This window comes from Carettochelys insculpta, chromosome 1, assembly GCF_033958435.1.
Source record: "Carettochelys insculpta isolate YL-2023 chromosome 1, ASM3395843v1, whole genome shotgun sequence".
Taxonomy (NCBI): Eukaryota; Metazoa; Chordata; order Testudines; family Carettochelyidae; genus Carettochelys; species Carettochelys insculpta.
This window is the reverse complement of record NC_134137.1, coordinates 331,833,541-331,861,267: the sequence shown is the minus strand read 5'-3', so window position 1 is coordinate 331,861,267 and position 27,727 is coordinate 331,833,541. Positions and strand designations below refer to the sequence as shown.

General features: G+C 41.6%; 1 protein-coding gene across 5 annotated transcripts in view; it reads right to left on the bottom strand.

Moving 5' to 3' along the window:
- The window catches only part of MET (MET proto-oncogene, receptor tyrosine kinase), a 167,676-nt gene that overhangs the window by 33,047 nt on the left and 106,902 nt on the right, over positions 1-27,727 (bottom strand). For all 5 annotated transcript variants that reach the window (XM_075014845.1, XM_075014873.1, XM_075014865.1 and 2 more), the window contains 6 exons: positions 26,955-27,128; positions 15,586-15,746; positions 13,627-13,729; positions 13,230-13,366; positions 9,860-10,024; positions 6,657-6,756 (listed from right to left, as the gene is read on the bottom strand). In XM_075014845.1, coding sequence (XP_074870946.1) covers positions 6,657-6,756; positions 9,860-10,024; positions 13,230-13,366; positions 13,627-13,729; positions 15,586-15,746; positions 26,955-27,128 — 840 coding nt within the window. The remainder of the gene's footprint in view (positions 1-6,656; positions 6,757-9,859; positions 10,025-13,229; positions 13,367-13,626; positions 13,730-15,585; positions 15,747-26,954; positions 27,129-27,727) is intronic.

The following is a 27,727-nucleotide window of genomic DNA, read 5'->3' as shown; positions in this document are numbered from 1 at the left end:
TCACTCCTCTTTCGAAGAGACTTTAACGGGCAACATCTCTTCTCTTCCAGAGAGCTGGACAAATGAGTTTCCCTTTCTTTACTTCTGATTATTTGATAAACTAGTTTTAAGAGAACCCTCAACCAAAACAAAGTACTTTTGTAAGATGTACAATCATTTATTATGCTTAAAGTCTCTGGAAATATATTTTAACAAAAACATATGGTGAAACTTTGTAAGCAAGCCTATTGTTATGGAGATCACACAATAAATTGTGTATTCCCTTTTTGTAAAAGCAATGAACTTTGTTATGAACACACTGCACCGCCCTGACTGATAATTTAAAACAATGTTTTTGTTTTAGTGCTTTATATATGTAGTGGAATGATTATGTTATGAAGGCTTAAGAGTACATTTAAAATATAAAATCAATGTAGAAATACCGACTACGAAAATGTAGAACAGAGAAGAGCTGCATCTTGTATTTGATGATACTTAATGTTGCATTCAGCAGGACAGCTGACTTGTCCTTACCAAACAAGTTTTTGAAATATATCTCTGACTATCTTCAGGACATATCAAAAAACCCATGCACTATTTTTTTAAAAAACTCCCAATATAGTGCTTTTAATTAGGTACCTTCTGCATGTCCAGTCTTCACAATCTAAGCATGCAGGGGAAAAACATGCTCCTTTTTTTTTTTTTTGAAAGAAATTTTAGAGGTTGGTTATTTTCAAATGTTATTTGCTACATTTAGCAGAAGAGGTGAGCAGAGAAGGGGTGGGAAGAGGCAGGGCCAGTGCAGAGTATGGACAGGGCCACAGACTGGGGATCTTGCCTCCACAAGTAGCTGCTTCACCCACCACCCATGTGTAGGTGCCTTGGTCCCTGAAATGTCTGTCTGAATTCAGCTGGCTAGAAGCATTCAGAGAGTTAATAATTCATAGATTCCAAGGCCAGAAGGGACCACTGTGATCATCTAGTCTGACCTCCCATATAACACAGGCCACAGAAGAATTTGTAGAGCAGACCTTTTAGAACTTCCAATCTTAGCTTAAAAATGATCAGTGACAAAGAATTCACTGTGACCCTTAGCCAATTATTCCAATGGTTATAATCTCTGTCTGGTCTTCAACAAATCTAGCTCATTTGACTCCGGGGACATGACCAAGTTTCTTTGGCCCATTAGAACATTATTGTGGGATTCTCTTTGAACTCCAGTTTACGAACTCATGTCAAACACATTCTATTAAACTTACTAACTGAGAATAAACTATTAAACAACGTGGGGTTAAATCTCAAAGTAATGTAAAGTGTAACATCAGCTGAGGACATACTAAGATACTTTTACTTCTGAAAGCTCAGTGATGGACTATATATTGTATTTTAAATTTTACTGTGTCCAATGAACTTAGAAGATAAATTGAGTCAATAAGTTAATAAGAAATGTATAATGAAATTATAGAATCAAGTCATTTTTCCTTATTTTTGACAATCCTTTCTGAAGATTCCTATAGCATTGCAGTGGTCAGCAAGTCGTCACGAAAATACACATGTTTATACAACCAAATACATCTTAGCTAATCATTATACTTATTTGATAAATGTGAATTCATTACACATCTTATCTACTGTACAATAGTGATGTCTTTTAAATCAATAGCAGTGGTATTCATAACTTTGTTTGTGGCTATCTCTTGGAATTGGTTCTGAAGCCATCTACTTTATCAGACTGGTCTCTGAAGGGGATACTCTCAGAGAATGATAAAAATCTAATAAAACTCTTTAGAGGTGATGCAATGTGACTGATTGGTAAGGTCATGATAAATCTTATTTGCAATGCCCTTTTTGATACATGATTTGACATGACATTTTTACCTTGAAATTGGTTTTAGCAATTGAAGAGTATGATGGCTTAGTTTTCAAGAAATATTGGATTGAAAATCTATAAGGAAAGAATTATAATTCAATCAATTGCACACTCAATTAAGATGCTGCCTATCAGACCGCACATTTAACTTTTATTTAATTAGGTTTTAAAATAAATTTACTTTAAAAGCTGAACCTGTGTTCTGCTTATGACTATTACCTGCATCAGAAGAAAAAAAGATGCTGAAAATGTGAAGTGTTTTACAAGCACATAAGAAATAAGTTTACCCAGTGAACAATAATGACCCACCACTTACTGTATTTGAATCACCATTTATGTATTTTTGCATCATTCATAACCTGGTATTCTTGGGGTAATTAGTGAAAGCTTGATTTACAGAACCTGAACTTCAAGCCACAGTTTGACTTTTTTAACAGTAGAATAAAGAGCAGAAATCTTTTTCAAAGGGTCACCTAGCAGCTGACCCAGATAATGGGGCAAATGTGCTCCATGTTTCAGGATCTGAAACTGCCAGAAGAGGCTGAAAGGAGGACTTCACCTTTAACATATATTCTAAAATTCGGAGGCTTCCAATGAAGGAATGACAGATGGATGAGATCTGCTACAATTCTGGGAGGCACCTATATTGTCTTTACTCCCCTAGATACCTGTATCTCTGAGTCCAAAAGGTGATTGCTCAGTAATCTGTCAGGTGACAACATGAGAGCTAGAGATAGGAATTCCTTGGCCACATTGGGGAGTGGAGTCTCCCATCTCAAAAGGATTTTCTCTCTTGATGAGACCATCAGAGATAACCTTACTTGGTCCATTGATAATGAAGATCTGCCACAGAGCAGATCAACCTGTAGAACCACAGTGGCTGCTCTTTAGGCTGGTGCACCAGAGGGTATCAATGATTGTCTGTGTCTACACTTAGTAAAAACTTCGAAATGGCCATGCCAATGGCCAGATCGAAGAATACTAATGAGGTGCTTAATATGCATTACAGCACCTCATTAGTATTCTTCAATCTGGCCATTAGTATGTAGACGTAGCCATTCAGTAGCATCTCCTCCCTGCCCCCAAGCTTCACTGCTAGCCATCTTACTGGATGAAAACGGAGAAAAATGCCTGGTTGAGATGGTGCACACTCCAGGCTGCCAGATCTCTTTGCTGAACAGTATATAGGAATACATCATCAACTGCTTCTGGCTTTCTGATTCAGAAGGCCACATTTGGCCTAAATATAAATTTCAGCTGCTATCAGATCCAGCAATGGCTCAGAATCTTAAACTGACTCTGTATCTCTGTATCTTTGCACTTCCTCTTTCTGCTCCTCTGCAGTCCATATATCAGGAGAGCCGCTGGGCCCTTCCAACAAGGAAATTCTTTTTTGGGCATTTGTGGCAGGCTTATGGCCACAATGTATGACTGAGGTGACCCAGCGAGAGAACCTGGCTCTTGGTGTCTGGTTGGGGCAGGTAGAAAGTTCTTTGAGAGAGAAGAAGATAAGCTTCTGTGATTACCACAGAATGGAATAAACGAGCAAAGTTACCTCCAACATTATCTCAAAAAGCTACCATAGACCCTCCTGGCCTAAGCTTTAGGGTAAGGTTTGACAGGTTCTACAAACAGGAATAGATCCTTGATATCACAAATCTGAGAAAGCTTTTGTACTATTCCTTTAATCTCATGAGAGGTGACTGGGAATAGAAGAGAGAGAGGAACATTCCATGGAAGCAGTTAAAAGGTTCTCAAAGATAGATAATGTGGGGCCAGTTTTGTAAAGGCTTGAAATGAGATAATCATGGGAAAATATGTTACAGTTCCGGACCACAGAATACCTGGTGTGATAGCAGGATAAATCCACACTGGAGCACAGATGTGACAGTTGACAATATGTTACAGGCTTTAGAGAGTTCTGTCTAAAAGCCTAAGAACTTCCTAATTTTGGAATCTGACACATCTTGGGACATAACTTTATAGATGTTAAGAGTATGAATATACTCAAATCAATGGATGGGGATGAGGGTTGACCATACATCTACCGTAAGAGATTCTCAAATGACGACTTGTTTGCTATTAGGGAAATCAATGCTAAGTACAGGCTTCTAAGAACCAATATTGGCCTCAAATGCTTAGGGGACAGAAGAGAGCCAATAACAAGACTTGCAGCAGAGGACAGAAAGATTTTGTTTTGCAGGCACAAGCTCAAAATCTGTTTCCATATGGCATGGCTGCTGATAGGGCAGGAGCAATAAGGGTGCTGCCCCGAGGCCTGGTGATTTAAAAGAGCCCAAGGCTCTTGGCTGCAGCCATGGCAAGAGCTCTGGGGCCTTTAAACTGCTATGGGGCCCCCAGGTTGCATGGTCCAGGTAGCAGTGAAGGGCGGGCTGAGGGAGGCTAGTCCCTCGCCCCACTTCTTCCGTCTGAGGTCCTGCCCCTTCTGGCCTGAAGCCAGAAGGCCTGAAGCCGTCCCACACCTTGTCCAGGGCCCAGCATTTCTGTCTTCAATCCTGCCAGATGGTGAAGCCAGACTGTACAAAGCCTTTATATAACTGTACAAAAAAGGAGGAGTCCCTTTCTTCCTTGTACACTGAGCCTGGCTGGGGATACAAGAACTCTTCATCTGGGAATACAAGGCTTCTGCAGAGCTAGTGATATTCATGAGATTTATTAAAGCTGGTCAGGAAAAAAGAATTTCAGTTCAGAAGGAAATAGCAAGTTCTCAAAATCTGATTTCCATCTGATTTAGAAGGAAAGGTCAAAATTTTATCATCATAAAACAGGAATTATGAAAAAAAATCAGTTGGGAAATTCCAGAAAACTTTATTGCAGTAATGCAAAATCATTTTGTTACACTAAAGGGAAATGTTTTGTTCGGATATTGTCAAGTGTTATAATATTTAATTGTCAGGTGGAAGTGAACCTGCAACCTTAAGGGCTAAAGCCATGAGGCTTTACCACACAAGTGAAAAAACAGGGTGTACTCAGCTAAGGCTGTAAAGCAGACTTTACTCTCCCCCTTGTCAGTGGTCTCAGTGCCCCGGTTTATAATATTAAAATTAACACTAGAATGAAAAATTTAAGTGAAATAAATCAAAGTTATAAAGTTGAAATGAAGCACGTTTATCTTACTGACAAGAAATATTCTGATATCCAAGTAAAATGAGAAAAGCTAAATGATTCCCATCAAAAATTTTGTTGTGAAACATTTTGCTTTGAGGAAACTACATTTTCTGATGGAAAACTATTCTGCTGAGTTTTTTTGACCAGCTCAAATGCTGATTTCTTCAAAGGGCTGAGAAGCACAGGGAGAGTACAGCAAACTCTCTCCAAAGCTGGCTAATTACTGCATTTCCTAAAGCTTCAGGCTCCCAAGCACCACCTGCAGCTCCCACAGGGGAAGTCAAGCTCTGCGCACACGTTTTGCCCATCATGGGACTGTGGCTGTAAGTAACATATATGCAGGGCACTGGGATGTTCTGGACCCCAGCTGGTTTGGAATGGAAGGAAGAGTAATATTTACTCCTCTTGGTACTGTGACAGCTCCTCTGTGAGCATTCCTCACAGCTAAGAGCCAAAGTTCATAACATAGGATGGGATTGGCAGCAACCATGCCCATTCTGCACCACCAATTACTGCAGGATCTTAGTGCTTACTCTGTCAGTATTAACGCCCCTCTCTCCTCCCTGTGCAATGTGGAACCTGCCTCAAGAAATAAATCTGGGGACAGAGACCAAGGATTGAAAGGCTGGCAGTGACTCTCAAGAAGAGGTAGGGTGGTACAGAAATACAAAAATCTAGGGGCAACAGGCTCCAATGTTTTTATTCTTTTTCAGTGATTTAGTGTAAAATGTAAAAAAGTGAGATGTGATTTCTTATTTTTACTTATCTTGAAGTTTGCTTTTTGTGAATTGCACTGTACAGTTTAACTTGGGTTGAATCATACTCATGTCTCAAGCACAGGGCTAGCTCCACACCGTTAAAGTGAAAGGCAGTCTGGCAATTAGCTTCAACAGGAGCATAATCTGTTCCTACAATTTCTTTAATTCTTTATTTCCCACTATTTTATTGCTCTCAAATTGCAAAATGTGCCTATAATAGCCTTTATGAGATAATATTGGTGCTAAACAGGTGAAAACAATCTAGTTTTCAAATGACCATTGAACTTTGTTGCATGTAGTGTGATCAGTCAAAAACATGCAAATAATGAGATCTGGGCCTGATCCTGTTCCCAAAGGAGTCAACGGAAAACCTCCCTGTAACAAGGGAAGGCTTTTCCCCCAGCTTTCAAACACTCATTGCTATGCTCAGTCTCCTATGGGAAGGTTAATTTTTTGATCCCACTCAAGTACCATAATAGAAAACAGTCTCAACTCACTCCGTTCCTCATAGCCTCAGGTTCCTCTTGTATCTGACCTTTCTGCTACTGGTTGCTTCCCGTCTGAGTCCTTTCTACTCCCTTCCTAAGGCCACAAGAATGCTTCCCTGAGCACCTGATCCATTGCTTCTGGCAAAATGACTCAGCCTTTCCTCTCCATTCTCTTCCACCTCTCATTTCCTGTCTAGTGTCACTTATAGCCTATCCCCCTTGAACTGGATAGACTGGGCCTACCTGCTCTGACACAAAGAGCATTGGGCCCTGTCCTGTTCACAATGACCAATTCCCCTTTTGCATCCCTCTTGATACCAGTGAGAGCAGGATCAAGCCCCCAAGACACAAATACAAACAAGATGAAAGGGAACAGAGCCATTCAGGTTATGACAATGAACAGACATGTCATCATCCAGGAGGCTGACTCACCACAGTGAAGTTCTTTCCCAGCTTAGGTACAGTGATCACCATCTGTGGGAGAGACACTGAATTCAAGTTGATCCCCTCCGCAGTGATTGTGCTCCCACCACTGGTAAAAATTAAAAAATAATCACTACTATTGTATATTCTAGAAAAAGCCATACGACCACGTATATTTTAGATCAAATTACAGCACGGACACAAAATTAAAGACATACAAACTGAACAGGAAACACAAGCTGAAATAGTAGTCATATTTATTTCTTTGAACTAAGTTTATTTCACACTCAAGATTAAAAGCAAAGAGGAATAAAAAAAGAAACGAGAAATATTTTAAGAACTGAATAAGTGTATTTAAGTTCTATTATATCAGGACGCAAAAAAATGTGCGTTTTAAAGGAAGAAAGAAAAAAGCCCCAAGTATTTACTGGCATATTTCACACAATACTTTCAAAGCATAGCTTAAAAAACAGGCTGTCCTTTTCACTGCTGACTTGTTTGAAAACAAATGGTTTGCACTCAAGATAGATAATAAAATTTTACACACACACCCTCTGTGGGCCATGAGTGTGGATCAAGGATCAGCTCCGGATAAAAATTTTTTATTGCAAAGGGCTTTATGCGTACACATGCACATAAAATTGTATTATTGTGACAACAAATATAACCCTTTGTGACATTATCTGATTAAAATATGACTGCATAGATCATTGCTGCAATCACTGTTATATGTTTGCAACAAACCTTGTACAACAATATAGGGTGTTTATGGAAAGAACTGCTGAATGAGGCTACATCTACACTACCCCTCCCTTTTGAAAGGGGTATGCAAATACAGCAGATCAAAAATGCAAACGAGGCACTATTTTGCATATTCATTGTCTTATTCACATAATGTCAGTCACTCACCGTTCTGGAAGAGCAGCTTTCAAAATACAGAACAGCTATGTAGACAGATTTCCTTCGAAAGGAAGTCCCACTTTTGAAAGTACCTTAATTTTTTTCAAGAAGGGTGTTTTTGAAAGCATGGCTTCATTTCAAAGGAACCCCATCTACATGGCTGTTTTGCATTTTGAAGCAGCTCTTCTGGATCAGTGAGTGGCAGTCATTATGCAAAATGAGGATCTGAGTATGCAAATTAGTGCCTAATTTGCATTTTGAATATCTGCGTTTGCATGCCCCTTTCAAAAAGGAGGAACCAGTGTAGACACAGCTTGAGAGTATGCTATTTGTATGCATGTATCATGTTAGTATTTAAGGTTGTATTTGGGCAATACCTGTATTTTGAATGCTTGCTCCTGGGCTAAAGCCCACACGGTCGTTAGCCAGCACCTCTTGAAAGGATTAGTCAAATTAAGTGTCTCATCAAGGGATATGTAACTCACAAGGGACCATGGAAGATGCCCATCTATACTGAATGGACTTTCCTGAGGACATTCCATCTGAAGTATAGGTAATGGACACTGCCATAACCAAGCAAAATTATGCATGGACACGTGACTTGCCTATGTGGCCGTGTCTACACTAGCCCCAAACTTCGAAATGGCCATGTAAATGGCCATTTCGAAGTTTACTAATGAAGCGCTGAAATACATATTCAGTGCCTCATTAGTATGCGTGCGGCCACGACACTTTGAAATTGATGTGGCTTGCCGCCACGCGGCTCGTCCCGACGGGGCTCCTTTTCAAAAGGACCCCGCCTGCTTCGAAGTCCCCTTATTCCCATCTGCTCACAGGAATAAGGGGACTTCGAAGTAGGCGGGGTCCTTTCGAAAAGGAGCCCTGTGGGGACGAGCCGTGTCAATTTCGAAGTGCTGCGGCCGCCCGCAAGCTAATGAGGTGCTGCATATGTATTTCAGCACTTCATTAGTAAACTTCGAAATGGCCATTTACATGGCCATTTCGAAGTCTGGGGCTAGTGTAGACATAGCCTGTGACTCCATACTCCAGTTTTACCTGTAATTTTCTACAATAAGAACAAAGGGATCCCAACACACAGAAGCCATAAAAGGACCAGGAAACACCTTCATTTCACCTCCTTCCAGCTCCAGCTTTTGGACTATGGATTTATAGGACCAGGAAACACCTTATAGGACCATCCTAACCAAGGGACTGAGGACCCTCCAATGATTTGGAAGCAAACAAACTTGACTTAAGCCAGCAATTTATTACTATGTTGACTGCTACAAGCCTGAAACAAGAATTTACATTTATTGTATGTATTGGACTTCTTCAAACAATTTTAACTCATACCTTTCTTTTTATCTTTTTAAAAATAAACCTTTAGATACCAAAGGATTGGCACCAGTATGACTTTTTGTAACACCTGAGTTATATACTGACCTGGGCATATGGCTAGTTTTTTGGCACCAAAAAAACACTTTAATTTGATGAAATTGGTTTCATTGTCCATCATTAAGTTTCATGTTTCTGGTGGCGATACAAGGACTGAAATGCCTTTAGGAAACTGCTTTTCTGATGTCTTGTTAGCCAGAGTGGTGAAACAGAAGTTTACTTTTGTTGCTGGTTTTGTATATCGTATGCAGTGTTTTTGCTCCCTGCCCCTCCTCCACACCCCAGCCAGCTCCCCACTGAGGGGCTGCTGGGAAACCCTGCCCCAACACCCACTGAGGTTCCCACAGCTGAGGCTGCTTGTGGGGCTCCAACCCCCAGCCAGCTCCCAATCGCAGAACTGGCGAGTTTCCCCTGCCACCCAGCTGGGGATCCTGCAGCTGGGGCTGCTGAGGTGCCAGTACTCAAAAAGCACTCATCTTATGGGGGGATAACCACCAGCTTTGGGAACCATCTGTTCTATTTTTCAGGAGATTGTCTTGAATTTGTATTCTCAGTGGTGACCCACGAAAGCATGGTTATTACATTCCTTTACTTGCCTGCATCCTACTGAATTGTCATGTTAAAATTATTTACCACTGTAACCAAGAGACTATCTGAACATAGTAGCTGTATGTACATAGTTCAGCTGGACACTGACGGTAGATACACTCAGTAGTAATGAAGTTGAATTATGTTCAAAAATTGACAGAAAAATTCTCCCCTTTGCCTTTGTAAGGAAATGATTTGCCCTCTGCAACCAGATCATAAGAGAAGCAATTGGCATGGCAGCTAGAGATAAAATATCCAATTTATCTTGGTAGATTTTTGTCAGGCTCTCCTTCATTACTTTCTTGTATCTATGAGACACTTTTACTCACCTAAGAAAAGATTTAATGGGATGAATTTTAAAAACAACAGGGTCTTCCTTATACACAAAATGGCCCTTAGCTTCTCGAATGGCTAAGTCAATCTTCATTTTAACAGGATATTCTGATGCAATTTTTTGTGCAGGTGTGTAACACTCTACGGTGCTATCAGATTCACTGAAAAGAAGGTAAAAAAGAAGAAGGGAACTTGTAATAACCACAAAACACATAATGAGTTTAAAACACATGACCTCATTAGGCCTTGTTCTTGCAGAAGGATCCAGAAACACAAACTGACACCAGGACCCAAACAAGCAGGATCAGGGCCTCAAAAGTAATCATGAGATAAAGATGAGGAACTAATATCATTTATGCTAAACAGTCCAGCCGGGTCTACACTACAGAGTTTTGTCAACCGAAGAGGCCTTCTGTCAACATAACTCAGGTAGTGTCTGCATGCTTAGGCTGTGTCTACACTTGCATTCCTCTTTTGAAAGAGGTATGCAAATGAGGTAAATCGAAAATGCAAATGAGACACAGATATGCATATCTGGTATCTCACTTGCATATTCTTATTTCAAAATAGCTTCTTTCGAAAGAAGAAAACCAGTGTAGACACTGCTCTTTCAAAAGTAAACCCCATCTTCAAAAGAATCCTTCTTCACTTCTTTTATAGTCTACACTGCACTTTTGTAGACAGTACTCTGTCCAGGGATAGTTATGCCTCAAATTTTTGAGGGATAATACCGTTGAGGCAAATGCAGAGTTCTGTCGACAGAATGCTTTAAGAGTGTAGACGCTCCCTGAGTTATGCTGACAGAAGGTCCCTTCGGTCGACAAAACTCTCCAGTGTAGACCCAGCCTTAAAACATTCTTTCGACAAAGTCTCAACAGAACTCTGCATTTTCCTCGACAGTATTATCCCTCAAAAATTTGAGGCATAACAATTTCTGGACAGAGTACTGTCTACAAAAGTGCAGTGCAGACACTTGTGTTGACAGAGAGGACTTCTGGTTGCCGGGCTGCCCTCTTTGGAGAGCTGCCATTCCGCTTTCTGGCAGCAGAGAGCAGTTCCCTGTCGACAGAGCAAATTGCGTGTAGATGCAATCTGCTGACAGAGGTTCTGTCGAGGATATCCTGTCGAAAGTAACTTCTTTCGACAGATATGTCTAGTGTAGACATAACCTCTTTGAAATGTGATTTCCTTGTCACCCCAGTGCTGCTCTGATTAGAAAAGACAATCATTGTATAATCTCTGTAGAGACCCCAACCCTCTAAAAACTAGCTATATGAAGTTAAACTAGGATTTTGGTCCTGGAGAATGTACGCATTTTAAGTTTATTCCAACTTGCATATATAAGGCCTATCAGGCCAGATCTTTAGCTGTAGTAAATTGCCAAATCTCCATTGAAGCTGATGGATCTATCCTGATATACACTGGTTGAGGATCTGGCTCATGGCCTTAATAATTAGGCAAAGTAGGATTTGAAAGTCATATAATACTGTATATGTGGACGTGACTGAAGACAACTGTCACACAGCACAGGCCACAGGGCCTTACAAAAGGTGAAGAAAGGAGAAACAAAGGCCAATATTAAAAGAAATAAGGACAAAAAACCAAAATGTAATTTGGTGGAGAACTGGCTGCAGTGAAAGCTCTTTGAGTTTGTCCACTGTCTTGGGGAGGAGGGAAAGTCAACTAGTGCTTTTATGTTTTCAGTACTTTGGGAGATCAGGGCATATAAAGCTCATCACTTTCATTTACACCAGAGAAACTCAGAAGTAAGTTAACCAAAATCAATGGAGTGACACTGGTGTAAATCAAGTAGGAATACAAGGAGAATAAAACTCATTGCCTTAATTGAAAGAGGCTCTCAGTAGGTAACAATGTTTTCATTATTTAGAGGAGTTTTTCATACTTCCTGCAGTCCCATTTGCAGAGGAGGTACTCCAGTATTTTTCATGAGGAATTCTTATAATTTCAAATATATACGTAACAATAAATGCAACATTTTTGTACCATGCCTAGCTCAACAGGGTCTTGGTCCATGAGTGGGGATAAGCACTACAATAATACGAATATTATTATTGTAGATTAGTAAAATAGCCAGCAATGTCACATCATTTCTTAGCCCAAAACTTACAGCTCTTGTTATTTAATGATTATGTATAATTGGAGATACACAACTCCTACAACTGGAGGGGACCTCAGGAGGTCATCTGGTCCAGTCCCCTGCAGCTTTTGGCAGGACCAAGCACCATCCCTGACATCTATTTGCCCCATTCCCTAAATGGCCTCCTCAAGGATTGAACTCAGAACCCCAGGTTTAGCAGGCCAATGGAGGTAGAATCTAGGATACGTCTACACAACAAAACAAACCTGTGGCAGCCAGTCTAAGAGCCTGAGCCAACTGATACCTGGTGTGAGAGAAGGCCTTAGAGGTGCTATACAAACATACAAAAAATACCTTATTGCTCTTACAATCTTAGGCTATGGCTACACTGTAGCCGTATCTTGAAATAACTTATGCAATTTGGGCAAGGAAGATTGCTTAATTTATTTCAAGTTAACTTGTTTCGAAGTTTCTGCTACCCCTTGTACGATGAGGGGTACTGGAACTGCTATTTCAAGCACAGTGTTTAGATGTGGAGTTGCTATTTTGTCTCTATTTTTGTATCTGAAATAACTATAGTGTTGCCATAGCCACAGCAGCTTTATTCTGAAATAATCTATTCCAGAATAGTTATTCCAAAATAATTTATTTCAAAATAATGTTGATACACACAGAACTGCATTTCAAAATACCATGTAGCTATTTTGAAATATAGCATCTACACCCATAGAGCCCATTTTTTAAAATAGAGCTGCTGGACACACTATGCCTTATTTTGAAATAGGCGCTATTCCTTGTGAAATGAGGTTTATCAATTTCAAAATAAGATGGACATTATTTCAAATTTATTTTCAAATAATGTTTGTGTCATACAGATGCTAGCATAGTTATTTCACAATAAGTTTGCTGTGTAGACCTACCCTTAAAGACAAGATATAACAGATGGACCTGAGGAACAAATGGGATGGCCTGGGGGTTAGGCAGACAATAGCATGTATGAAATTCTTAGCCAGTCAGGAGCTGTCATCACCCTTTTACTTCCTCTGTGGCTGCAGGGAAATGAATGCATCACACGATGTGTCTTCTCCGGACCTGCAAAGCACGGGGACTACACCAGAACTTAAAACTAGCACATTCAAATACTCTGCGCATGTTCTACAGGGTCACTTCTACACAGCATTAGGGGTTGAATTCACTCCTTTGTTATATCCAACACATTTAACGAAACCCAGTTCATAATACTAAGCACACTCTGGTGAGTATAATACCTTTTTAAGTGGCATGGCTTCTCACCAATGTAAATCTCTCTGGATTTTCCACTCTTTAAGTATTTCCCTGTTAATGTTAATAATGTTCTCCCAGATTTGGGACCGTAGGTTGGAGAGATACTTGTTATTATAGGATTCTGCAGAGGGTAAAAACAATAATTTGCCTTGTTAAATTGTGCTCCAATATCTTTAAAAAGCATATTAGAATATACAATCATAATATAAATAATATATCAGACTACACAATCATAATACTGAAGCAGCAATGACACAAACAGGAGCACAGGATTTGCTACACTGGGTCACACCCACAATCTACCTAGTCCAGTATCCTGTATCCCGTTTTAACGAATAATTAAATTAATTTTGGCATTACAATTTTAATCAGAGTCCTTACCACATAGGAAAATGTGTTGAAGGGAGATTTGCCTTGTCCATTTGAAATACTGCTGGTTATATTAAAACTGGGATTCTTTGCAGCTGCAACAGTGCATTCAAGCCTTTGAAAAATAAAAGATCAAAATGTTCTTTTGTTTACTGAGCTATTTTGCCTGCAAACTGAGTTACATCAACTTATTATAAATAAAGCATCCATACTAAACAAAAATCGTAAATCCATCCAAGTGCTGGATACTTTAGAAATAACAATCTAAAGAACTACTGTTCTTTAGTATCATACTAAACTTCACATCACTATATAATTTGTATTTAGCCTGCAAGAATTATCTTGGTATATCAAACATGATATTTCTGAAAACATGGGGCATGTGACAGAAAACCAATGCCTCATATATATGTAACAGCTACTTTACTTGAACAATTTCCTTTACACCTAATTTTTTTCAGGAAGCAAAAATGTACAACTATTGGCTTCTTGTTTTAGTCTAAAGCTTACTGAAATAATTAAAATGTGATGGCAACATATATCAACACATTTCATTCTCTTTTTTCTTAAAAGAGAGTTTTGTCAAAAAAAGTTACTGGCAAAACTTCTGTCAACAGATCATGTACACACACAAAAGCGGATTGAAAGAGACAGAACAGCCAACTGGAAGCTCAGCAAACAGGACTGCCCAGTGAACCGGAAGCCCCTGTCTGTTGACAGAGAGGCCCTCTGGAGTGTCTACATGGCTTTTAAAAGGCATTATTTCTCATTGTGGAGAGGCAGAATGCTGTCAGCGTAAGTGCCAAGTTTTGAAGACAGACTGTCAACAAAATGCGTTTTGTGTATAGCCACTCTGTGAGTTTGGTCGACAAAACTCTCTAACGTAGATGTAGCCAAATTGTTTTACTTGCCATGATCTTCTGGTCAGCACTGCTATCATGGCATAGCAGTGACATGTTTATTAGAAAGGAAAGAGCACACTTCTTTGTACACCTTAAGAAAGACAGTGCCATGCATAGCCACTGTTGCAGTCTGGGACTAGGTAGGCAGTGACATATTCGGCAAGACCCTGAAGGCTGCTTTACAAACATATAGCAGATGCCATCAGCTTGGCCACAGTCCCTGCTCCCTCTGTCTAACATCAAGAAAATACAGAAACAGTTTTGTTAGTGTCAGAGGCAGAAGAGATGTACAGTTAAGAGTATGCCTATATTTACCCAAATTTGATGTGCCGCGATTGATCCTTTGGAATTGAATTTTGCTGCCTGTGTGAAGATGCAGCAAAATTGATCTCTCTGGGCTCAGCCATCGACCCTCAAACTCCACACTAATGCTTGGAGTAAGGGACGTCGGTACAAGCCCGAAGAGCCCTGATCTGTACTAGGGCAGAAAGTTGATTCTAATACGTCGATTCTAGCTACGCTAATGGCATAGCTAGAGTCGTGTACCTGGGATCTACTTTGTTTCCTAGCATAGACCAGGAACAAGAGTCATGAGAATATTGATGACTATAATGCACGCATCCCTTCATGATCTTCCCAGCAGCTTCAAAAAACTGAAAGGGAGAGATGGAAAAATTGAGCTCTATGGGATCTTGAGTAAGGCATCTTGGCACTGAAGAGCAGTTATCCATTATCACCTCCTTGGAGCTCACTAGCAAGTGGTATTTTCCCAAGATCTTTCACATTTTCCAGGTCCAGCAGGTGTGGCAGAACACCTCATAGTCAACTGTAGTAAAGACTACTGAAAGAACAATCACCCTTGGCTTGGATATCAGAGGTCCAACAGGGAGGTCCTCAGTGGATTCCCTGTTTTCAGAGGAGGTTGTTGCCTAAAACTAGTGCTGTGTCTGTATTATTGTATGGGTATGTAATCTGAGATCTGAAGGAAGCTAGATGCCACTGGAGGGCTACAATCCAACAAGTAAAGAATGTAAGGAATTTAATATGTGAGGCACGATAGGTATCTTACTTGTTTTTGTTGCTAACTTTTACTTCCAGGATACATGGTTGGCCTCCGATAAGAACTTCTGTATTTTTTAAATTAAATCTATTATTTTTGCTGAATCCAAAGTTCCAGCCACACATTGTTAGCCTTGTTCCACCTTCTAACGGAGCAGTCCTTGGGAGAATCTATAGAAAAAAATATGCTACAGTATCAGTTTTGCTGGAACTTCAGATGAAGTTTACAAAATGCACAAAGGAGGAGAATAGTTTTATAGAAATATTTTTCCTGGTAGACCATATCCTATCATTTATCTTAATTGTTCTTCACTTTTCATTCATCACATTATGAGCTTCCTCAGACAGAAGCAATAAATAACAAAACATTTGCTAGCAAACTTTGAAGGATAGCTTTTAGAGGAAGTAAAAGAGCTGTGCATTGTAATAATCTTCTTTATGCTTCAGATCTTCTCAGTTACATCATATTTCTGGTATGTTAAACATACAACATATGCATTTTATTACAAACTGAATGCTAAACAAAAGAAGAGTCCAAAATGACCATGTAACTTTTCTGTTAGTGTGATGAAATGGAAAGTGTGCACAGTGGAGCAGCTTCAACTTCATAGTAAGATACTGTCTTGGTAGTTGCAAAGTTAACAAGACTTCAACTATCCTTTGACTAAAATCTGCTGCATGTGGTTACTTCCAATTTTGAGTTAAAAATAAACTACCTCTCACCAACGTACTGACAATCTAGAAAGGAAATGCTTTTTTTCTGTATATTGTAAATTGTGTTGTAAAAGAGAACAATGGTGGGAAAAATGCAGGAACACTACAGAAGCTGTACAAACCTCAGCTAAGGTATTCAGCAAAGCACCGCCAATAAAAGCCTAGTTTCAAAGGGATTTAGGGTTGATGTGGGCTTTAAACAGTACTGCCTAAGTTTGTGAACATTCCAGATAATCAACAAAGAACAAAAGACTTAACTTGCACTTGTGATCATAGTCTTAAATATCTTTGGCTTAATGCTCCTAGTGATAGCACATTTGCCCTTAAAATCCAATACAATTGTGCCTTTCATAAAATCTACTTCTGCAGTCTCAAGCTGGAAGAAAACTGCCTAAGAACTATGTGGCTATTATTTCATCTAAAATTCAGTACAACGGGCTCATTTCCTTTCTACGCTCCTATCATCTATACATGAAGAATTTCACAAATGAAACGGGAGGTAAAAAGCTGTTGAGAAATACCTCCCAGGAATTATATCATCTATTGTACATGGTGAAATTTAATACAGGTACTATAATCGAAAGCCAAAGGATGCTTATTGAAATCAGCAAGAGTCTTTCCATTACAGGGGACTTATCCAAGGGCTGGGTGAATGGAATAAAACACAGATGCTCAGACAGTACCTAACATTACAAATTCTGCAGTGTGGAGCACTAGCTCAGAAGGGATTTGTGTTCAGTGGTTCACAGATTTACATTTCTCCTTATTTGTTTTCTGCTTCAAGGACCCCATAGTCGACACTGACTTAGATCACTGCTCCAGCTCCATGTAACTGTGTGTACTCTGCCTGGGTTAACACTCACTGTGAAGCCTTACCAGAGAACAAAACTGTTATGTAGGGGTCAGGTAAATTCCATTACCCAAACAATAATGCACAGGTTAGTAGCATTTCTGATTTGTATCCAACTGGTTATTAAATAAGGACATTAAAAACAAATTCTACAACACTATGTAATATTGTAGGCATAGGGTACAATAGCCTTACTCCTCAAAGGCAGAATGTGACATCAACCAATATAATGCATGCTGTGGGATGACATGAATCCAAAGATAAAAAAAAAATCTAGCCATTACATTCTGAAAAATAAGTTTAAAAGGTAAGTTCTGGAAGTAGATAGTAACGGATAAAAAAGTTTCTGATCTTTTATGTTTCTTTATGTTGAATAAAAAGGCCTGAAAAAATAATTTTAATTCATTTTTAGTCTGTTTGTTTTGTATTTTCAACATATCAAAAGAGTCCAGCCTTTTTCTTCTGAAACTGAATTGTAAAGCCTTCAGTGTGGTGTTAAACAAAAAGGTCTTTTCTGAAAATCCAGGGATGCCAGATAATAAAATGTACCAGTTATCTGAGCTAGGGCCAGCAGCTGGCCCTGCTCAGAGGCCCAGGCTCAGCACTAGGCAGTGGACAGCCAGTTCCACAGAAGCCTTGGCAGTTGGCCCCACAGCAGCCAGGGTGCTGGACCCCAGCTGATCAGCTGGCCCCATGGCAGCCAACCCTGGCTGGGCAACAGGCTCTTTGGCATGCCAGTTAACCAAATGTGAGGATTATCTGGGTGCCTCAAATGCCCTATAAAATGTTGGAAGAAAAGATTTTAAAGGTTAAACAGCTCTATGCTTTCAATTAAGGGCCAAGAAAGCTTATAATGCATATTTTAAACCTTGAATGAGACTTCCTATTAAACAGGGAACAAAAGGCCTGACATTCTTGATATTTCAAAGATAAAAAGCAGCCCCCTTTAAAAACAACAAAACCTCTCAGGACTTCTTTACACACAGTAAACAAGCAGGAATGGACAAAACTTTATTTTTATTCCTGCGCAGTTCACATGCTGCAGTGACCTGAATCCTACAAATGGAGCATTGCAATTTGTTCCACTCCCAAGTCATCTCTGAAGAGATCCATCCAAGATTCTCAGCTTCGATTTATCACTGTCTGTACAGGCTGTGAAAATACACTTCTTTGCTGGCATGAACAATAATTGCAGAGCATTTTAATAGGTGTATGGTACCAAATAGACACTGCTGAGTATTCAGAGAAATCCCGTCTGTGAGAATTTGACTGACTTGCCTCATCAACAGCTATATAGAACAATGGAGGGGTTCTGTCTGTCTTTTCCAGTTATTTATTGTTTGGGAAGAAGCAGTTTGGAGTGCAAGAACCCTGCTGAGAGTTCAGTGACCCAATGCTCAAGGTAAATGGTTGAAATATTCAAAGCAAGGACAACAACAGGAAGATCTACCATGCTTCAGTTTGGACTCCTTTCCTCTTCTCTACAGGGAGAAAATATTCTAGTAGATTTTTTACTGAGGTGCTGGCAAGACACCGTTTCAGAGCCTGATCCACTGCAGTCAAAAGGAGTCTTACTGTTGACCTCCATGGGCTTTAGATTAGGCTTTCAAAGCATTTTTGCATCTGTTTCAGGTGACAGATATAAAATATATTTAAAACCTTTGCCCAAACCCTGAAATCTTGCTTATATTTTGTGTGATTTTAGGACTGAATGCCTAATACCATGCAAAGGAGGAACATGTTTATCTCTTGTATTTTATGCATATAGGTTTAAACATAGAGCAAAAAAGATGAACAATTTGTTTAAAATATTTTTTGGTAAGAATGTTAAATGCCATGTTCAAGCAGAACAAAAACGTTGCCTTAAGAGCTAGCAATCCACAGGAAATTAAGTACTTTGCATTATTTTCTTCCTGAGCCTTTTAGAAACAAGTTTCAGAAACCTTTAGGAGAGTTACTCTGAAGATCAAACACATGCCACATAGTCATTGCAATTTGAAATTTATAAACAGCACAGTTCTGAGCATAGGGCACTAAACTAGAAATAAATATGAAAAAGCTTTTGAGATCTTGCTTTCCCTAAAGTTCTGTGGACCCCATCCTACAATCCCCACTCATTCTGTGGAATATTTACTGAGAGGAAATCTCAGAGAGGCAGCCAGGTTAATCTGTAACTTCAAAATCAACAGACAGTGGGTAAAATCCACTTCATCAGACCCACGAAAGCTCATGATCTAATACATTTGTTAGTTTCTACAGTGCCACCAGATCGCTTATTGTTTTTATTGTGAGGAGTCATTCCTCTGAACTCTAAGCAATTACCCTCAGCAGCACTTCTCAAAATAAGGACTGCAGAAGAGACAGTTACTTACTTTCATAACTGGCGTTCTTCGAGATGCGTTGTTCATGTCTATTCGAATGTAGGTGCATCTACATGCTTGTTCTCAGTTGCTGGAAAATTTCGCCCCTAGTTGGTAACCATTGGGTCAGAGTAGCACCACGCTGATATGGTGCCCAAGATAGGTACTGCCCGACCCACCCCTCCGATAGCAGGGAAAGGCAGAAAGGTTTTGGAATGAGCATGAATAACACTTCTCCAAGAACACCAGTCACGGAAGTAACTGTCTTTTCTTCTTCAGGTGATTGTTCATGTGCATTCCAATGTAGGTGAATGCAAGCTGATGTCAGGAGGTGGGGGTCAGAGCCCTGGAATGACTGTAGCACGGCCCTACCCACTATGGCGTCCTTCCTAGCATGCTGTGTAATCGTGTAATGCGCTGAAAATGAATGTATAGAAGACCATGTGGCTGCCCTACAGATCTTCTGAATAGGGACACGGGCTAGGAATGCTGTTGAAGAGGCCTGTACATTTGCAGAGTGAGCCCTGATCAGAGGAGGGGGAACCCTTGCTAGCTTGTAGCATTTCTGAATACAAGCCACTTTCCAGGAAGAAATCCTCTGGGACAAAACTGGAAGGCCCTTTATCCGTCCATCACAGTCACGAAGAGCTGCCCCAATTTCCTATTTCCTAAACAGTTTGCTCTACGGACATCTATGGTAGCATGAGGTTTGGGGTTAAAAACAGGTAGTGAGATATCCTGACTGACATGCAAAGAGGAGACTACCTTCAGCAGGAAGGCCGGATGGGGCCTCAATCTAACCTTGTCCTCGTGAAACACTGGATAGGGTGGGTCCACTGTAAGGGCCCTCAACTTAGACACCCTTCTGGCCGATATGATGGCCACTGAAAAGCCTGTTTTGCAACTTAGAAACAGCAGAAAGCAAGAGGTTTGAAAGGGGGCCCCATAAGCTTGGCCAAAACCAAACTGAGGTCCCAGGAGGGTAAGAAGTCCTGCACCAGCGCCCTAACCTTCCCCAAACCCTTCATTAATTTCTCGACCACAGGGTCTGAGAAAACCAACAAAAGGCCTGGACCAGGTGAAAGGCAGAAAAGGCTGCCAGATGTACCTTCATGGAGGACAGGGACAGCCCCAATCGGCTTAGGTGCCACTGATAATCCAGAATTGAGGGGATCATGGTTGGCAGGGGAGACATTGCTGTCATGTGGTCTGTGTTCACGGACATGCAACAGCCTGCTAGGTTCTCCTGGAACACCTCACATGCCAACCTTATCGCCCTGAGCTCTTTCACATTGCTGTGAGCCTCGAGGTCTGAAGCACCCCAGAGAGCCTGAGTATGGCACTCCCTCAGATGTGCCCCTCAGCCTAAATCTGCCACATTCGTTACCAGAGACTGGGAAAGTTGGGGAGGCCTCAAAGGTACTCTTGCACACACTGTCCAAGCACCCAGCCACCAATGCAGGGCCTGCAATACCTGTTGTGGCAGTCACTAATTTGTCTATTTCGTCCCTCACAGGGAGGTACATGGAAGCGAGCCACAACTGGAGGGGACATAGTCAAAGACTGGCGTGATGCACCACGAACGTACAAGCCACCATGTGACCCAGGAGCCTCGTGCAATACCTGGTCATCATGTGGGGAACTTGATAATGTTGTTTATGGTGCTGGTCATGGCCCGAAACCTGTTCTCTGGCAGGGAGGCCCTGGCAAGCACTGAGTCCAGGAGCACCCCCACAATCTCTATCTTTGACTGGGGACAAGAGTTGTCTTTGCCTTGTTTACCAGGAGGCCAAGACCGTTGAAGGTTTGGTAAATGAACATTATGTGTTGATGAACCTGAGCCTGTGAGTGCCCTTTGACTAACCAGTCGTCCAGGTATGGGAACAACTGGATATCACGCCTGCAGAGAAAAGCTGCCATGCACTTGGTGAAAACCCCTGGAGCCATCGACAGGCCAAATGGAAGGATTGTGAACTGACAGTGTCCCCTGTTCACCAAAAACCTGATGAATCTCCTGTGGGGATAGATGGCAATGTGAAAGTATTTATCCTGTAAGCTGAGAGCAGCAAACCAGTTCCTTGGATCCAGCTACAGGTCAATGAGCCCCACAGAGACCATGCAAAACCTGAACTTTTTTACAAACTTGTTCAGGCCTCTTAAGTCCATGATATGCCTCATTTCCCCTTATGATTTCAGGATTAGGAAATGATGGGAATAAAACCCGTGGCCCCTGAATAGTGGGGAAACCTCCTCTCCTGCCCCCTAATCACAGAGTGACTGAATTTCCTGCCTGAGCAGACTTTCATGAGAGGGGTCCCTGAAGAGGGACAGGGAAGGAGGGTTGAAAGGAGGAATAAGAACTGAATTGGATAGCATATCCCCTTTCCACTGTGTGAAGGACCCACTGGTCCATCGTTACATGGCACCAAGCATGGCAGAACGGGGATAGGTGAAGTGAAAAAGTAGTGCATGCTGGATCTAGGATGGGAAGTGGTGTGGCACTCTTGATCGCACCCTCAAAAGTTGGACTTAGGTCCCAATGGGGATGTCTGTTGCCCGTGGCGGGGCTGGTTAGAATGTCTCCTGCTGCTCTGACCTCTTCAACTATTCTGATCCCTAGACTACAGGGGGGAATTCCCTATGGGGAGGACGGGGTGTAAAATGCCTGCTTTGTACTGCAGGCGTATAAAGATCCAGTGACCTCAGGGTAGCCTGGGATCTTTAAGGCTATGGAGCCTCTTATCGGTTTTCTCCAAGAAGAGGGTTGGACCCTCGAAGGGCAAGTCCTGAATGGTCTGTTGTACTTCGTATGGAAGGCCGGAAACCTGAAGCCAATCCCCACCTTTTCATGGCCACTTCTGACACCACCACCCTTGTTGATGCATCAGCAGCATCCAGGGCGACCTGCAAAGCTGCACAGGAGATAAGCTTGTTCTCCTCCAACAAGGCCATAAGTTCAGGCCTGGTATCCAGTGATTTCAGCTCCATGAACTTAGAGAGGGATGAAGCCATGTTAAAAGAATATCTGCTAACAAGGGCCTGTTGATCTGATATGATATGCCAACTGTAGTCCCCCAGTTCAATAAACTTTTCTACCATAAAGCTTCAAGCATTTTGCCTCTCTATTCTTGGGCGAGGGCCCCTGGAAACCTTCTCTCACTATCGTTAGCTACATCCACAACCAGGGAGTCGGGTGGGGGCCTGGGTAAAGAAGTGCTCATGCAGCAGGGAGTCAGGTGGAGAGGGGGAAGTAAAGAGTTGCTCATCCATCTCATATTTTCTCTCATTTCTTTGTGCTGTAGGCTGGACCGATGCCGGTGTTTGCCACACTGACTTGGCCATCTCAGTGATGATCTTAATGAGGGACAGCACCACCCTAGTTGGCCCTGATGGGGACTAGATTCTGTCATAGGGCCGGCTTCATTGTTAACCTCTTCCGCCTGCACTCCTAGGCTTTGGGCCACTCAGCGGAGCAACTGCTGGAGGGCCCTCCTGCTCTCCTGGACCTGGGAGGCAGAAGATCCCCGTACTGCTTCATCCGTGGATGACAAGAAGGACACACCAGTTTGCACAGGGTAGCCCATATCCACAATGCCAGCAAGGTCCAGTGCACCTGCCCTCTCACCCAAAGGAAACGACTCCAATGCCTACTTCACTGACACTGAGCCCTCCACCAGAGGAGGAGCCATTGTGGAAGACACTGATGGGAACCCACCAGACCCCACTGATGCCAGCCCGGGCAGTGCCATGGCGAACGGCACTGAAGGTAAAGGTGTCAAAACCACTGGAGCCAAACAACGACAATGGCCTCAAGCGGGTCAGTGCCGAAGTGACTGATGGTGCTGATGAAGACAGTGTCATAGGGGGCAGCTGGTTCAGCAAACCATACTGTGGAGGAGCTCCCAATGAGGCTGATGGTGCCAAGAGCAGTACCGGAGGAACTCCCAGTGAGACTGATGGTGCCAAGAGCAGTACTGGAGGAACTCCCAATGCCAACACCAACGACAGAGCCTGGGACAGCAGGTGAATGAACTGCCCTTGACTCTTGTAGTACACTTATTGAGTCCAGAACAGCCACTGTGGAGCCAGCTGCCAGTTCAAAGGCCACTGCCCTGAAGTGGAATGTCGACTCCTTCTGGACAAAGAGCGAGCACTCCTATTCCTACCAGAGCTGAAGAGATAGGAGTCTGACTCCGAGCCTGAGGCCTCTGAGGCTGAAAACCAAGACAATGCCAGTCCTGAGAGTGCCTGTGTGAAATCCGGACCATGGCACTGGTGCCATGGTTGCCAGCATAGCCATAGGGATGGGTGGGCATGCCAGCATGGAGGGCTTCCTCTGCAGTGGTGGACAACTATGCACCTGTATTGGGGATGTACTCCTCCTTGGCGCAGGGAAAGGCACTGGAACCTGAAGGAGTTCTGCACCACCAAGAACGCTTCTGGTATTGAAGGCAGTTGTGGAGCGCAAGGCCTGGACCTCTGGACTGGCATCAAAGGCTGATCGTCCACTGTCTGCTCTTGGTGCATGTCCCTTGATGCCACCTAGGAATTCTCCCTATGCTTTGAAGCAGTTGGAGAATGATCCCCATCATGCCTTTTCTTTTTGTGAGGCACCGGGGACTCAGACTTGTGTCTCTGAGAAGGCTGAGCCACCAGCCCTTGACCATGGTGATGGGTTCCCTTCTCCTTCATTGACACCGTGGCTAAGCTGATCTCAGTGCCAGAGCACTACGCACCAAGGATGATGAGCTCGGCCCTGCAGATCAGGATTTCTACAGTTGAACAGCTGCCTCCATTAACAAAACTTTGGGGCATGGAGCTTTATCCTTCAAGGTCCTCAGCTTGAAGGTCTTACAAATTGGGCAGTGGTCCCACTGATGACTCTCACCCAGACACTTCAGACAGGCTGACTGAAGATCAATTTTTGGCATACGCTTCCCAGAATTGACGCAGACTTTAAAGCTGGGTGACCTCTACATGCCCCGGCCCGTGTACTGGAGGAGAGAGGAATAAGTGCTCTACTCGGAGCGCAAAGATTAACGCTAGCTATTAACAATGGAAAACTATTAACACCTAATCAGAATTATTTAGAGATACCAGCTAACTAAAAGAGATTGTTTGCATGAGCATGTGGAGTTCCAGCAACCGACACTCCAGGAGCGCTGCTCTGACCCGACAGCCATTGGAATGCATGTGAACAATCACTCGAAGAACTGGGCTCTACAGGACAGATTTTAAGGGGAACTCTGTACACTGAAATCTGATTGAAGCCCATGTACATCAGAACCTATGCACTGTACAGCTCTTAAAAACTTTTAGACTATATGGAAACATACAATGCAGCTATAAAAATAAACTTCTACATTAACATTAACATTTGTTGGGAAGAACAAAAACAAGCTATGTTACATAGCTTTGAACAGTTTGGTCTTGTAGAAACATCATATATATATATATATATTTAATTATGATAGCAGTGGAGACTTTTTCTGTCTCTCTAGGGCCTGATTTTCCACTGCCTTGTACTCAGTGTTACTCACCCATAGACGTGCAATTCATACATTTTAAGGTTAGAAGAACTACAGTCTGAGCAGTATAAAACAGGCCACAGAATTTTGGGCACTTGTAAAATGTGAAATTAAAACATTTCCATTCTCATTTTACTGTCCTTAAGCATATGTGTAAAGGACAGCACAGGAAAGTGGACAAGCAATACCATAATGGTTTTGATATTCATGATCCCAATAAAATCAAATACAATTTTGTGGGATTGGTTCTTATTAAAATTTTATTGTTTGTTGCCTGGGTTTTGCCTACTTTATCCCAGAGCCACTTTGTATTTGAAACACGAATGTAGAAAAGAAAAGCCACCATTTAAAATATTTTCATACATTATGAATAGAACTCAAACTTCTTTTGGGAGCTTTGCTTGGATATTATGTTGAAGCAGTTGCAGCATGTGAAATTATCCACCTCTGGTTTTAGTAAAATATTTATTTTAAAAAGTCTCTCTCTCTCTTTGACCTTAGTCTTTCAAGTTTTTAAGTTCCATCCCTATTTATTAGTTGAGATGTGCAAAAGAACCATGTACATCGGTAAAATAATGGCCCTCATGCCACAAATGGCCATATAGGCTGTAATGGCTATGTTTTTATTTCCTTCAATTTACTAGTATATTAACTGCTCCATGAAACAATGTCTTTATAATTGTGTCACACTTAACACAAAATGATTTGGTTAAATGCACAGACAGCCAGTACAAATCTTGCGTTAACCATAGCTAAATGAAAACAGCAACGAGCTAGTGGGCTCTTTGATTATCTGTGTAATTTTGCTCTCATACACTTTTTTTTTAAAAACATTTATAGGTCTTCCCCAGCTGAAAGCAGCTTTCCTCTTTCCCAAGGACAGTGCCACAGGGCCATGCTCATGGCAGCCATGCCTATGCAAATGACACACTAGAGACTGTCAAGGCTGAGGAGATGTTTGAAGAAGCAATTGGCCTAAGGATGACTCCTTGGCCAGCAGCTCAGTAGAGCTTAGGTAAGGAAGAGAGAGCATGTCATCAGGCCAAAGATGTTCCCTTTTTCTCCCATCAGTGCTACAAACCAAAAGGTGGTAGGGGTGTTAGGAGGGACGAAGAGACAGACCCAATCCTTCAAACTGTGATATACGATAGGGAACTTCTCCACATCATCTCCAGCAGCTGTCAGCAGGAAGCTTCTTCCTGCCCATTAACCCTATGAGAAAGGCTCTGAGAAGTCACATGCCCACCTCTTCCCCATCAGGTGAACGGAATTTCCTTTTAGAAAATCAGCTGAAACCCTCTTCTGACTTCCAATTTGGGACCATAAATGGTAGTAATGGACAACCAAGATCTCTGCCACGGATCTCCAGCAGGGGACAGAGGAACAAATCCAGAACGAGAGCACAGAATGTGGCCAGTAGCCAGTTAAGGGTAACTAGACTGAGGGGAAGGTAAAGACAGTGGAAACTTATTTAGCATCATTATAACAAATGAAAAAACAAATGTATATTAAAATTGTATCTATTTGGTTAGCCCTCTCCCCTTCTTATCCATGTATCAGTTACGTTCATACACTGTAAGCTCACTAGGGCAGGGCCGTGCCATCTCGTTTATCTATCTCTTAATGCAATGACACCACCAATCATGATACTGTTGGAATGCAACAAAAAACAGGAATAAGCAATTAGATTAGCACACGTTTTCTTCATCATCACAGAATGCTTTGTGACCCCTGGGCTCGAAAAGCTGTGAAATTTTGTTAGGAGAAAATGCAGGTTGTCCCTCCCACACCCCGCTTCATTTTTTAATTGCATAGGCCCACGAGCTGCAAATCTAGCATCTGCACTCTTCCAAGGCTTGATACATTCTCTTGTACAGGTGTGTTTGAAATAGCATGTGCAGTTCTACTTCAGAGATAAATCTGTTACCTCATAGACTCTGGGCAAACATGTCTCCTGGGTCCACATCCTGTTAACACACTCCCAGGACCTCACGCACTGATCATCACACCAACCGCACTGCATAAAAGGAGGTGCTGAAAGACACTGGCTGCAGGACTTAAAGTGATCACAGCCTGGTCCATTCAAGGGAATCTTGGTTACCTATTGATAAGAGAATTATACATATATGTTTACAAAAATATCTTAACTTGCAAGAAGAAATTCCTTATTTATGCAAAATATGTGATGTTACTCTGGTTTCAAATGTAAAAATTATTTCCATATTGTAGTTAATTTCAGTAATTAGAGCTGATAAATAGTTTAACTGGCATATTCCTAAACTCACTCTTAAACCCTAAGGCCATGCTGATAATACCGATAATCACAACAAACATCTGTTGCTTATAAAGAGGGAGGAACCATATTTAGAAAATGGACAGTGCATCAGGAGAATGCCTGGTTTCTTCTCTCAGCTCTGTGTTAACTCACCTGAAAAATCAGTGAGTGTAAATCAGTGTACTCATTTGCAAAATGGACACAATACCTATTTCATGGGTATGTTGTGAAGTTTACTTATTACCAGTAACCCACGTTAAGAGCCTTAGAGCAAAGATGCTCTACATGTGCTTGTCATTTTATGACTTTAATTAGAATATAGTTACTTCGCCTTATTTCCATGCTGCATTTAAGCCTATTTTGCGCATACAAATGTAACCTAAAAATAAAGAAACTAATTCTTAAAGGATTAGTAAATGACTAAC